The sequence below is a fragment of the Podarcis erhardii genome (genome assembly GCF_964252035.2).
Source record: "Podarcis erhardii genome assembly, chromosome: 10".
Lineage (NCBI taxonomy): Eukaryota > Metazoa > Chordata > Lepidosauria > Squamata > Lacertidae > Podarcis > Podarcis erhardii.
In genome coordinates, this window is record NC_138500.1 from 43771104 (window position 1) to 43784369 (window position 13266).

Sequence of the window (13266 nt, forward strand, 5' to 3'; positions counted from 1 at the left end):
CTCCCCATACAATATTTCTTATTTTCAAATGTCATACTCCCTCTTGTCTTCTGTTCTATGCATGCTTGCAAGCGTACTACATCATAGTTGAAACAAGTCACCCTTCTGAGTCAGGCAGGTAGCCATGTTGGTCTGACGCAGTAGAAATATATATATATATATATAAAATAAAAAAATTGTCCAGTAGCACCTTAGAGACCAACTAAGTTTGTTCTTGGTATGAGCTTTCATATCTGAAGAAGTGTGCATGCACATGAAAGCTCATACCAAGAACAAACTTAGTTGGTCTCTATGGTGCTACTGGACAATTTTTTAATTTTTAAAAATATATTTCTACCCTTCTGACTGGGTGCCTACTTTGCACTGGTACCCATATAAATAGAGGTTTCATTATTTTTAGTACATTTAACAGGTTTGTTCCATGTATTGATCATGTATCCCTGAGTTAATTCATTTGTTGTAGGCATATGAGAAAATTGAATAAAACTGTGGAAAAGTCCTTTATGGTGTAATGTAAGGTTACCAGACATCCCCGTTTCCCAGGGACAGTCCCCGGATTTACAAACCAATCCCCATACAAAATCCATTGAAGTTGAAAAGTGTCCCCGGATTCATTGGAAAAAATATGGTAACCTTAGTGTAATGGCTAATTTGTGCTTATATGTTGAAATGAAAATCTAGAACTTACAGTATCCAAGGTTGGACTTTGAAACTCTGGCTTCAAGCTGCATCTGGTTGAGCCTGAAGTATGAAATTTATTAAAGCTGATAGATGCTCTCATTTTAAACAATAAATTGAGACCTGCGGTAACTGAATTGAATGCTTATGGAGAGAACTGCAGTTCAAGAGGGAATTAATTATTATAGGAAATACTGTTTTGTTAATATCCTTCTTAGCACAAGTCATTCTTTCTCCCATCCTGTGAGAATAACCTTTTTTTTCTTTCCTTCTTTTTTTTTTTACAGGTAGTTAATACCTGAATTCAAATGGATTTAGAGATTAAAGGAGTTGCTGCATCTCCAAGAAAGCAAGCAGCCCTGTCCTCAAGGAACTACAAACTTGCTCAAGTAAGTTGAGCATATTAAAGATTAATATATATATATTTAAACAATCATTAACCATTCTCTGGAAAGTCCTTGGTACATAGGGTAGGTGAAGTTCAGTATTGAATCCTCTTTCCTATTTGTCTCTCATTGCTAATATAATTTTTCAAAACAATCCCTTGTTACAACATACTATCAGACACCGCATCTGTCCTATCCTGTTGTGGTATGAAAAATACCATGTCACTAAACTGACATGTCACTAAATACTGTAACCCTGGTCTTCCTGCTGCAACCCTGGTCTTCCTGCTGCCGCACTGCTGCAAGGTTTAATGTGTCATCCAATCCTGGGGCTATGGTTTGTCTCATTCCAGACAAATCACATGCTGTAAACCCAAGAACAAACCTTGGTTTCTCCCCTACTGTGCCCATCATTTAAATGTATTTCGACCCTGATTGATACTCATTTAAAAGATTTCAAATCTTAGTGTTTAGAAATATGGAAAAAACCCTGGAATTAAACATGGTTCTATTTTTTTCTTCCCTTAGGGATGGAGGCCACATACAAAAACAAAACATGGCCCTCGACCAGCTGAGTAAGTCAATGTTTTCATTTTTTTTTTACTGCCTATGTTTTTTTTACTGTCTCCCCCCCTGCTACCCCTTCACAGCACTGTCACGTTTTTCATTTCACATGAATCCAAAGCAGCCCTTCCTTCTGTTAATGGAAGGTCAGCTGGTCCAGTGGATGCTGTTCCTCTTGGAAGGAGAATGGCTATTTTCTCAGATTCCTCCTGTCTCTTCCTTCCCCACCTCCCACATTGTTCTTGAGGGCATTCCAGTCCTCCAGAGCAGATTTGCAGGGGAAGGGGGAAATCCCCCAAAAATCCTACCTTCTGCTTTCGTGAGTAGAACTTCAGCCTTAGGATCTCTAGCTCTAACTCTCTGAAAATAAGAATTTCTTAGTACCAGACTTTTCTTACATAATTCTACAAAGAGAAATAGTAATTCTTATCAAATTTTATTTATTTTGTGTGTGTGTGCATGTGTGTATGCATCTATAGGGTCCGTGTTCTTATTTTTATATGTTACTTTGCTTTCACGTATTTCTCAATGAACAAGTTCATACGTTGAAGAAAACTATGTAGAGAGAAATGTATCATTCTTTTTACTACAATTATTCCAGAGTTTCATGTGCTTTTTAAACAAGTTTTGTATACTTGAAAATTAATTTTTACATAGGGAATAAAGTTATCTAGGTACAGAGGGCTGTTGGGTTCAGGAATGAAAGACGTAGACAAAGGAGAAAAACTAGCTGACTGATGTGAAAGGAATGTTTGGGGACATCAAGACTTTGTGAGCTAGAGAGGATTTAGGAGGACTATGAAGGCAGAAAGATAGGGATTGCTGCTGAGCATGCATCTATGTATACTGGGTGAAGTAAGTAGAAGTGTTATTATAGATAACATTTAGTGGCAGTGGAGCCTTGCTGAGCACTGTTTTCTTGCAAATCTTTACACATTTGAACATTTCAATTATTTCACTGAGAACTAGAGTGGTCTCAGATGCTAAATATTAATAGCAGACCGAATGCCTCTTTCTAAATCATAAATATTCACAAATGCATTACCCACTTTCACAACGATTAATATCTCACTTGATTACTGGATGGTTATAAGAGAAATAATTACAATAAATTTATTAAGAAAGGTAATAGAAATGCAATGTTGAATTGCTACTTATCTGAGTGGAGAGTGAAAATGAATTAATCTTCACTGGCTCAAGCTTTATGAGATGGTAATAACAAATTGCCTTCCAGAACTTCCTCACAGAACTTCAAGGGTCCTTTGCAAATGGGGATGGAAATAGTCTGAAGTGCATTTATTTTCTTTATTTTCTTCTTTTACCTGATTCCATAAGGAAAAGGAGAGTTGGAACTTTTTAATTAGACCCCTTTAGAAATCAATGAAACTTCTTGAAAGGAAAACATATTGTGGCATCTGAAAACCAAAGGAAGTTTTTAAAGCTTGCTACATTTTCTAATTTCTGATTTTCTACAGAGTTCCATGCCTTGATCTGGGAAAGCTGGGAGATTCAGAGGATGAGGTAACAATTATCTATTAATTTCAGAAAATTAACCAACTTTTAGATGTGGCAGTTGCTGGAAGTAAAAAACAAAATAATATCTAGATCTCATAGAACTTGAATATGCTGCCCTAGTTGTCACTTACCAGTCATCTAACTAATTTTCTGAATTCATTAGAACGTTGTTTTAATAAGTTGGGCGGGATATGCAGCTGTGTGTGATATTTCAGGATAGAAAACTGTTTTGCAGCTCCTAATTGGCATTATTTGGATTAGGTTTATGTAAAAAACAACACTTTTCTCTGAAATTCGTATTGTTACTTGTGTCTTATAAAACTCTTGCCACAACACACATGATACTTGTGGCTGACTAATGTGGTCAGATAGCTCATTCTTGTGTAGTTCCAGTGTCCATAAATTTTATGAATTTGCTTCCTGAATTCTTGGGCAATTGATATTTTGCAACAGTTTAACAAAGCACAACACTTTGCCATTTAAAAAGTCCTTTTATTTTAGGATGGTGATCCCTACACTCCATACTGTGGTGGACAGCCTCATACTGGTCTACTACTTTCATCTTCGAATATCAGCTGGGGTACTCCATTACAGAGCCCTTATGCACAACATTATGATATTCAACAGGTTAGTTTGTTAACAGGAATATTTTCAAGCTATATCATCTTCAGGGTTATAGGAGATGAGGCACAAGGAGTGGGGTGTACTATCTTGGAAGGAAGAACATAAAGTATAAGCAAAGCCTGCTCTTCTCATCCAGCAAGGCTAGGGTGGCTATGTGGTCCTACTCACCTGCTGCTTCTGGTGAATGCCATGCCAGTCCATAATAAAACATCACTCATCCATGGCATGATCATTCATAAGCGGTGCATGACCAAGTGGTGGACTGAATGAGGGCCAACGTACCGTAACTGAATTCAGAGATGCATTGGATAGGTGAGTGCTGCAGCAGGGAGTGCCAGAGCAGACAGAGGGAGGCATTGAATCCCCATGATCCAAATTTTTCTCTTGTTAAACCCCCAAACCAGAAATAAAACTATGCCAGTCCTGAAGCTGCTTTAGTGAATTGCCCTTCCATGGGAACCAATGGGAGGGAAATTGGAGGGGTGGAAAAGCACCAGAATTACCAGGAAAAGAGCTGCTCCTACCCAGCTTCTGTCCCAACTGGTGCAAGCTCAGGATGGATTGGATGCGGCAGTTCGTTTATCATGGACCCTCCTCTCTTCCCGCCCCAGTAGGATTACTCTGGTCATTAGGTACAGTACACCCTTGCTGGTGTCTAACATTTTGATGAAATAATGTTTATTTTTAGGGTATTGATAGGATATATTTCAATGCCCTAATTTTGGAAAAATGATATTTGTACTTTAGCAAATGCCCATATTTGTCAAAAGAAATTAAATATTTTATAGCACGTAAAATGTGCTGGAAAAGTGTAAAAGGGTAACTGTTTGACTTCTACTTTTAAATACATATTACATTTTTATGCTGTGATCTTATTCACTGTTTAACATGCATCACCACCCTAAATACACTGGTCATGATTGTATTCAGTATGGCTCTACCATACCCATTTATAGAGGAAAAGAGTCTTATTCATTCATGTAGCTGCAACGGCCATTTGCATGACATTACTAATTATGGTAGTCAGTTGTTTCAGTGGAACATTCAACTGAATGGCCATGATTAAGGGTCTGTAGTAGACCCTTTCATGCATGTCCTGTCTGATAACACCAAAGTATAGAATATGCATGTGTGGCTCTGGGTTCTGTATAAGGAGTGTTGGTGTAGATGGGAGTAAGACTTACAGAGTTCATTAGAGGCAACTTCTGATTAAGCATTGGGGTGCACTTAAATATTTATAACTCATTTAATTTCCCCCTAAAGTCATATCTGAAATTAATTTCTGTTTGAATTATATTGATTAACTATAAATCTTTTAAAAAAATATTTCACTTATGTTTCTGCTCTTTCTCTTACCCAGACAGCAAGAAAAACAGAGCTGGAGAAAGCTGAGGTAATATAGTTAAAGAAACATATTAAACAAAACTTTCTGTGTGTGTTTCAAAATAATAATGAAATCATTAATATTTCTGCTTCGGTCCAATAATAGAAAAATAAAGCATCCAGATTGTGTAGTTAATTGGTACAATAATAAACTGCCCTATTGACAAATAAATCGACTTTCATTTTACAATTGTACCATGATAGTTTTTGGCAACTTTTAAAAAACAAAGTGTTCGCTATTAAACTTTCACAATTGCAGTTGCTGTTTTGACTGCTCCCAATGATTCATTTTCAGCTTTCTTTGTGGGAGCAAAAGACAGTACCAGAAAATCTGCCACCCCCAACAGATAAATACAAACTCAAGTATCAGCAGTATGAAGCAGAAATGAAAGAGGGATATAAACAGTATTCTCAAAGAGTTGCAGAAAAAAAAGCAAAGGATAACCAACAACACAAACCTCCAGAAAGAATAGCTGAGGAAAAGGTAACATTCATACTTCATTTGACACTGGGAACTCTACTAACCTTTATGTGAAAGTACTGTGCTCAGACCATTGAGGGTATATAGAATTTATGCATGCAGGATTCATACAGTGGTGCCCCGCAAGATGAATGCCTCGCAAGACGAAAAACTTGCTAGACGAAAGGGTTTTCCATTTTTCGAGGTGCTTCGCAAGACGAATTTCCCTATGGGCTTGCTTCGCAAGATGAAAACGTCTTGCGTGTTTGCTTCCTTTTTCTTAAAGCCGTTAATACCCGGGGAATCCGCGCTCCGCAAGACGAAAAAATCGCAAGACAAAGCAACTCGCGGAACGAATTAATTTTGTCTTGCGAGGCACCACTGTACTGCCTTGATTCAGAGAACAGAATTAGCACTGCAGAAATAAGTTCTCATAGGTGGATCACCAGGTGCTCAAAATCTACACCATTTCAATTTATCAGTATATATATAGGTGAACAGTGCAAGTTTAAACCAGCTCATAATTCTGGGAAGTTAAAAAAATAGAGTTATGTGCAGGACACTAGCATAGGTTAGAACCTACAAATGTTTCTTGCACATTCTGAATGGTGAGGAACACAAATCAAATGCAACAAGAGTGCTAGTCTTGGCCACTGATTATCAGTGATAATATCTAGATAACATGTTTTATTCCCACATAGGATTTACAGCCTGAAAACAAAACATATGATGAGATGACAGTTTTTGATGAAAAGGCCCTTCTGCAGCAATGCTATACAAGCAAACCCTACACAATACAGCACAGCATAAGAAAATTGGAAGCTGTAAGTCTTCTGGGAAATGTTAACTTGTTATAAAATTCTGTATATACTAGTTTCTGTTCCAAGCATTTTTAAATAAGGAGGCTTTCCTACTACTCAAAACCTTGGGTTTAGCTTTATCTCACTGACATAGGATCCAAGATTCATATGATTGACTGTGTTTCATTTCTGAGCAGCATATAAAACATATTAAAATTAATTCATATCACTGTAGTCACACAGCTTCAACTAGTCTATTATGCTGTGATGCTCTGAATGGAAGCAGAAGTAATGGAAACAGTTTTTCTTTCTGTTAGAATGAAATTTGCACATATGACAGACACTCAAATTATCTTTTCTTATCTAGTTGAATAAAAATGTGTCTCTAATAACCATAACTGAGTTTATGAATAATCTGTGTAAGCTTTTTAGTGGGTGACATTTTATGTGTGTCCCAGTTTTACAACCCTAATCCACTGTTAATTTTTAAGAGATCCAAATGATCCTAACATTTTAACAATATTTTCTTAACTGCTGTAATTATATATTTTTCTCTTTAATGTTTGCTTGCAGGAGGATGTAGCAGCAGAAAGAAAAAAACAAACTGTAGTGGAACAAGTAATGATAGATCAGTTATCTAGGTAAGATAATAAATACAAATGTTGATATATAAATGTTGATGTATATAAAAGATAATAAATACAATGTATATATGTATTTTTTCCAGAAAAATGGATGCAAATTAATTCAAAGTGCCTAAGGTTCCAATGCTAACCATGTCTACTGTGAATTAAGTCGTATTGAGTTCATTGAAGTTATTCCCAACTAAATGGGATCAGGATTGCAGCCGAAATTTCTAAATTCAATTGGATTATGTCACTGTTTATTATTGATTCTATAACCCAACTATCCTATATCCACATAGTAATTTGCATCATAAAACATGAAAACAAAAAAGATATTGATAATGATAAACTTAACCTACCCTTATTAAGCATGCATACTTAGAAGGTCTCCTTATGTTCACTGGCATACTGCCGAGTAAATATAAGATTACGCCATAAAATTATTATCTTAGGTATACTGATTTGTGCATAAGATCTATTGAAACTGATTTTGTAAATATGTAATGGTCATTATCTAGTACCTCTGAACAGGATGTAGAACAAATATAAAAGAATCTGGCAAGCAAGGTCTAATGTGGAACAAGATAGGACTTCCGCCTTACCTTTCGTCTTTGTGGCTGACAGAATACTCCTTTCTTGTTCACATCCATCATTTCAGGCCTGCACATGGAGCTACAGTATTCCTATTCCTGGTGTTAGGGAAGGAGGACAGGCAACTCCCCATTTACACATATTCTAGGCATGTGCAACCACACACACACATTTCTACAAACCCGTAAGTGGCACAAAACAGTGCAAAACCAGCCTTAAAAGAGTGTGTAAATGGCAAAAATGGTGTGAAAATAGTGTCTAGCAATCCCATGAAGCTTTGCAAGTGAAATCCCAGAATCCTTTGAGGCCTGTGAAGAGTTGGAGTTTAAGCAAGGATGTTTGGAGGGAACAATTGTGGTGGAGTTTGGTGGATTTTTGGTGTTTTTCAAGGGTTGCCAGAGGTTTAGGGGGTTTTGCAATGGTGTTCCCAATATACGTGATTTCACTTAAACACAAGGTGCCTCAGAACATAGCCCTTGTGTAAATGGGGAGTTGCATGTATTTAAAAGAACACCGAAGAGAATCATGTTGTGAGGCACTGTGAGCTGAGCGGCAAGACGGATGGGAGAAAGAGTTTAGGGAGGAGGTAGAATACACCAGGTGTGCCTGTCCTTTTTCTCTCCCACTTCCCCCTCCGCTCATCAGTCCCTGTGCTTGTTTCCAGTGCATCCTGCCTCTGCGACAGAATTGTGACCAAATCTTTTGTTGTGAATAGGGTTAAATGGTGAAAGCATTGCTAACTTAGTTATACTGTGAGATTTAGATAAAACATTCATTATTTTAAAATTGTATGCATAAATTTGAATGCATAGATTCTGCGGCTGTCTCTTGATGTCTTCTATGTAGTAGCTAGTTCCAGTGTAAGAATTTGACTTTATATTTTAATTCTATAAAACTAGTTCCATGAAATCATGTGGGGTTTTTGGGTTTTTGTTTGTTTGTTTGTTAGAGCTGTGATAAGTGATCCAGAACAAAATGGGAATGCTGATACTTATGAGAAGGATCTTATGCTTCCAGGATTAAGGACAGCACCTCTGCGCTTTCGAAAAAGAACATTACATGAAACAAGGTAAGTATATGCTGTTGTGTTTGCTTGTCTTACTGAATATAGCCTTAATATTATTTCAAGATGAAGCTTTGGTTGATCTAAGACAGTGTATCTACGTTTCTTTGTTTCATCTAAAAGAGAGGCAATCACTCAGACCTGTTTTGTCTTTGAAATAAATATTTTGTGTTTTTTTCATATTCACAATTCAGTTATGGTTTAAGACAAACTGTGGCTTATTGTGATGTTTTAACTGGATCATTAAATCTGAAAGAGCCCAGATATAAGAAACATGAGTTATTTTTTGTAACAAAGTAACAGCTAGCTTTTTTCCACAAATGGAATTAAGCAGATGAAAGATTAACAAATGCAATATACACCCTTGGATGATCATTTCTAATTACACTTTTAAATAAGATTATTCAAAACAGATCACTGATCAGTTGTACTATGCTCCTTACAAAAACTCTGCTTTGGAGACAGGACCCTAAAAGATTTCATCAATATATTTTGACAGGAACATATTATATGCCCATATATTTTAATGGGACCAATCCAACAATCTTTACTACAGATTGAGACTAAGGGTGATATTCAACTAAATTTTCCAAAGACTAGACCCATTGAAATTAATGAACATAAACATATTGTTCATTATTAGGTGTCCAACCAGACAGCAGTATTCTGGTTGATTTCATTCTAGTAAACAAAGCTGTTGAATTGGAGTACAGCCAGTTGGACCTCATGTGGCAACTGTTCTTCCCTGGGTCTTTCCTGGGATTATTGCTGTTATGTATTGAAGTTCTCACGCTGGGCCAGCAGGGGGATACTGTAGACAGTTATGCAAATAAAGGATTGAAAGTGACGTTCAGTGATTGGATAGTTTGTATGCAAATAAAGGATTGAAAGTGACGTTCAGTGATTGGATAGTTTTAGAAAGTTGCTACAGTTACATTGTTCTGGAGCTCTATATAAGCAGGCTGACTGAGCTCCTCAGTTCAGTTCTGTTCTGGCCTTTGAATAAACAAGAGCTGTATACAGTAGTAAGATTACTAACTGTGGTTCCCTTTGGATCACATATAACTCCTGTTTTAAAATATCTGCATTAGTTGCCAGTTTACCTGCAGGTCCAATTCAAGGTGTTCACTTTAGTGTTTAAAGCCATAAATCACTTAGCCCCCAAATATCTGAAAGACCACCTCTTTCCCTACAGACCCTCTAGGGTGCTAAGATCAGCAGAGGGGGCCCTCTTGGTTGTTCAGAAGCTCAGGAGTAGCAGCCCAGGAGAGGGCATGCTCTATGGCAGTCCCTAAATTGTGTGGAACTCCTGCTCCACAGAGGCGCATCTGGCAACCTCATTATACAGTCCTTGATGAATGCTGAAGATGTGCCTCTTTGACCTGCCCGTTGGCAAATGAGATATATATTTTTAGGACCCACCTTATTTTTAATTGTATTATTTAAGTTTTTAAAAACTGTTTTAAATTGTGTTTCATATAAAAATCATACTGGGACCTTAGAGTGAAGGGTGCATAATAACATTTTACTACAGTTTCATAGCCGACAGCCAGTTTGGTAACATCCCCAGAGTTGTCCTATCTAGTGCTTAGTGTGTCTTACCTTATGTCAATAATCTAGATAAAATGGAAATTGTAGCCCCTTTCATGTGTAAATCTCATGGAGGCATCATGGAAAGACCAGTTTCTTACATGCATTGGGCAGAGGTCGAGCTAGCTGCTCCAACGCCTGGAGTGGTGTACATGCTGTGCACCCGGGGGTCGGGCTAGCCGCATGGGGGAGGGGCTAGCCATGCACAGGGGCGGGGTAAGTGTCCTGGGGGGTGGCAGTGTGGCGATGTCACCCCCCTCAGGGATGACACCTGGGACGGACCGCACCCCCCCGCACCCTCCTTCCTCTGCCAGTGACTGTGGGCCCTATCTGCACTTAAGAAGACTGTATGTGTGCTCACACATAGGGGTTACTAACCATGTGGAAGCCTAATGCATGGAAGCCTGTGCACGAGCATCAGCTATTCATCCCTAGGCTTTTTTTAGTGCAGACATCCATGCCAACTCTTGAACACCTGGGGTGACCCAGCTGTGTGCCTGATGCCAGGGCCAGCAGTGCAACTCCACTCTCTACTCATTGGGCCTACCCTGTGTATGACTTGGTTGAACATCAATCAATGTTACAATTGATTTTTTTATTTATTACATAGTTTCCATTTACGTAATTGTAAGCTGCCTCAAGTGTTTTGCAGAACAATGGGATATAAATATTTTGATAAATAAATAGTGTTACCTACATCATTGTAACGCTGAGCTGAAGTGGGCAGTTTAGATCATTAAGGAATTTCTTCACAGTGTTGATCTCCACTACAGAGCTGTGAAAAAGGAATGTGGCTGATAGCATAAATAGTGAGAACATATTTCCTGTTGTATTTGTTGTTGGTTTATTAGCAATTGGAATTCACATGTTGACTTTGCCCACTGCTTTCATGATTTGTTCTCCTCGCAATTCATGAGCATTTTTAGGTTCAAAAGTAGCTTGCATGAAGAATGTTTATTTTTGCTTCTGCAGATCTTAACTAATACTGTGAATTATTTTTACAGAATAAGGACTAGGTCAGCATTAACTGAAAATGTGCTTTCCAACAAATTACGCTTTGATGGTAGAATATTATCAAGGTATGTCTAAAACTTTTTAAGTATTTTGTAGGTCAAGTATGTTTTAACTGAGGATGCTACTTTCATGTCTATATCTTACTCCAATAGTTTCTAATAAGATAATGAAATAATATTGCATGTTTTTCCCTGAGGAAGTCTTGGAAGAAAGGCAACCCAGGGTGGCAGACTAGGTGAGGAATCCTTCTGTACATATATATATTTTTATATATAATATTTATTCAGAGTTTAAGAGTTAGAAAAAGAAAAAAGAAAATAATACAAAATACAAAAAAAAAAAAAGAATACAACAACAACAGAGAAAAAATAAAAAATAAATAAAAATACATTCACTTAAAGAGGAATCCTTCTGTATAAGAGCTGGGAGGGTTGGAAGGAAGGGCAGCCCTTGGTGTCACTGGAAGATTATCTGATCACTGAGATACAGTGGGTAAGATTGGAGTCACCATAAGCCACTGTGGAAATGGTGATAGTTTAGCTCCTTTGCGCGCACTCTCTGTGTAAAATCAAACTGCTGCTGCTATTGAAGGAAAGAGAAGAGGGTCAGGTATGATACTGTCTTTTGTGGTTTTTATTAGTTTTTATTTTACTGCTTTGTTATTGTCTGAGGATCAAGCTAGCTAGCTAGACCATTACTGATTGGTTAAAAATTATTGTTTGACATATTAAGTATTGTGCTTTGTAAGGTTTCAATTGTTTACTTGAGACAATATACATCTGGGCAGTGGTAGATAGAGGAGAGGAGGCACGGAATACTATTTTTTGCAAGGAGGCTATATATATATATCACACTGCCCGGGTGTTGGCGTAATGGGGTAATTATCTTTAGATGCTCTTTTATTGAGGTTATTCACTGTTGAATTGTTGCTGATGACTTATGTGTTACTTTGTATGATTGTCTATCTGTTGGTTGTTAACCACCCTGAGCTGCAGTTCGAAGGAAGGACAGGATAATAAACTAAAAAGCTACGTGTGAAATATTGCACAACCTGTGTACTGTGGCTTTAGTCTAATATTGCATGAGCAAAACAGGGGGCTGCTGTATGGACATTTTAATGGATTGAAAAGCTCCATTCATAAATAAGAGTTTTGTGAATGTAGCCCCAAATTGTTGACAAAACTCTTCCATTTGCTTAGAGGAGGTAAGAGGTAGGGATTTGCCTGCAAGCATAGGAAGTAATTCATTTGTTCATTTACTTTGTATCTAGAAAATTATTCTTATGGTAGATGTTGATGTACCTAACGTGCCAAGTTCTTGTCTGTTCGGTTGATAGGGTTTCCACTATTTTTTTAAAAAAACTTACGATAGCTTCTGTTACCATTATAGAAATGGTCGCGATGCTTGTCGAGAACTGATTGGATTTTTCTTTGCATATGACAAATCTCTAACTGTATATGAATATCGGCAATTTGGTAAAAATAGGTACGTAGAACAAGGAATAACTTCAGAATTTTATCAAATCATTACTGCTCAGGAAATGAACTTAAAGGTTTGGTTTTGCTTTTTAATTTTGCACAGAACAAATGCTCTACCTTTCATTCAGAAGGGAGTTTATACTCATCAGCGTGGACAGAGAAAAGGAAAGCAATACTGTCTAAGTGATGTCTATGTTGTAAGTATGGTGAACCTCTGTGACAATGCTTACCTAAGGGCTTGTGGATCTGCATTTGTTAGGTGTGGTGATTTGATCTTTCTATAATATTTTACTCTAGTTCCTCAGTACTAAACTAGACAAATTAAGTTATCTTGATTTCTGTGGCTAAGGAAAAATGATCCAGGAACAACATCTCAAAATTGGGGCGGCATCGGGGTGTGTGTCTGTTATTTAGTGGGCACAATGGGATCTGCCAAATTTGCAGGGAGGTGTTTTGACAGGTTGGAGAAAGACTGAATGTGTACCACAGGAAGT

General features: G+C 37.4%; 1 protein-coding gene across 2 annotated transcripts in view; it reads left to right on the forward strand.

Annotated features, from left to right (window-relative positions):
* CAPS2 (calcyphosine 2) overlaps positions 1 to 13266 on the forward strand; it is a 36218-nt gene that overhangs the window by 1711 nt on the left and 21241 nt on the right. For both annotated transcript variants that reach the window (XM_081878702.1, XM_081878701.1), the window contains exons 2-13: positions 966 to 1067; positions 1593 to 1639; positions 3104 to 3149; positions 3645 to 3770; positions 5128 to 5160; positions 5446 to 5634; positions 6312 to 6434; positions 6984 to 7051; positions 8577 to 8696; positions 11285 to 11359; positions 12684 to 12779; positions 12876 to 12969. In XM_081878702.1, the coding sequence (XP_081734828.1) occupies positions 987 to 1067; positions 1593 to 1639; positions 3104 to 3149; positions 3645 to 3770; positions 5128 to 5160; positions 5446 to 5634; positions 6312 to 6434; positions 6984 to 7051; positions 8577 to 8696; positions 11285 to 11359; positions 12684 to 12779; positions 12876 to 12969 (1098 nt within the window). In that variant the 5' untranslated portion in view covers positions 966 to 986. The remainder of the gene's footprint in view (positions 1 to 965; positions 1068 to 1592; positions 1640 to 3103; positions 3150 to 3644; positions 3771 to 5127; positions 5161 to 5445; positions 5635 to 6311; positions 6435 to 6983; positions 7052 to 8576; positions 8697 to 11284; positions 11360 to 12683; positions 12780 to 12875; positions 12970 to 13266) is intronic.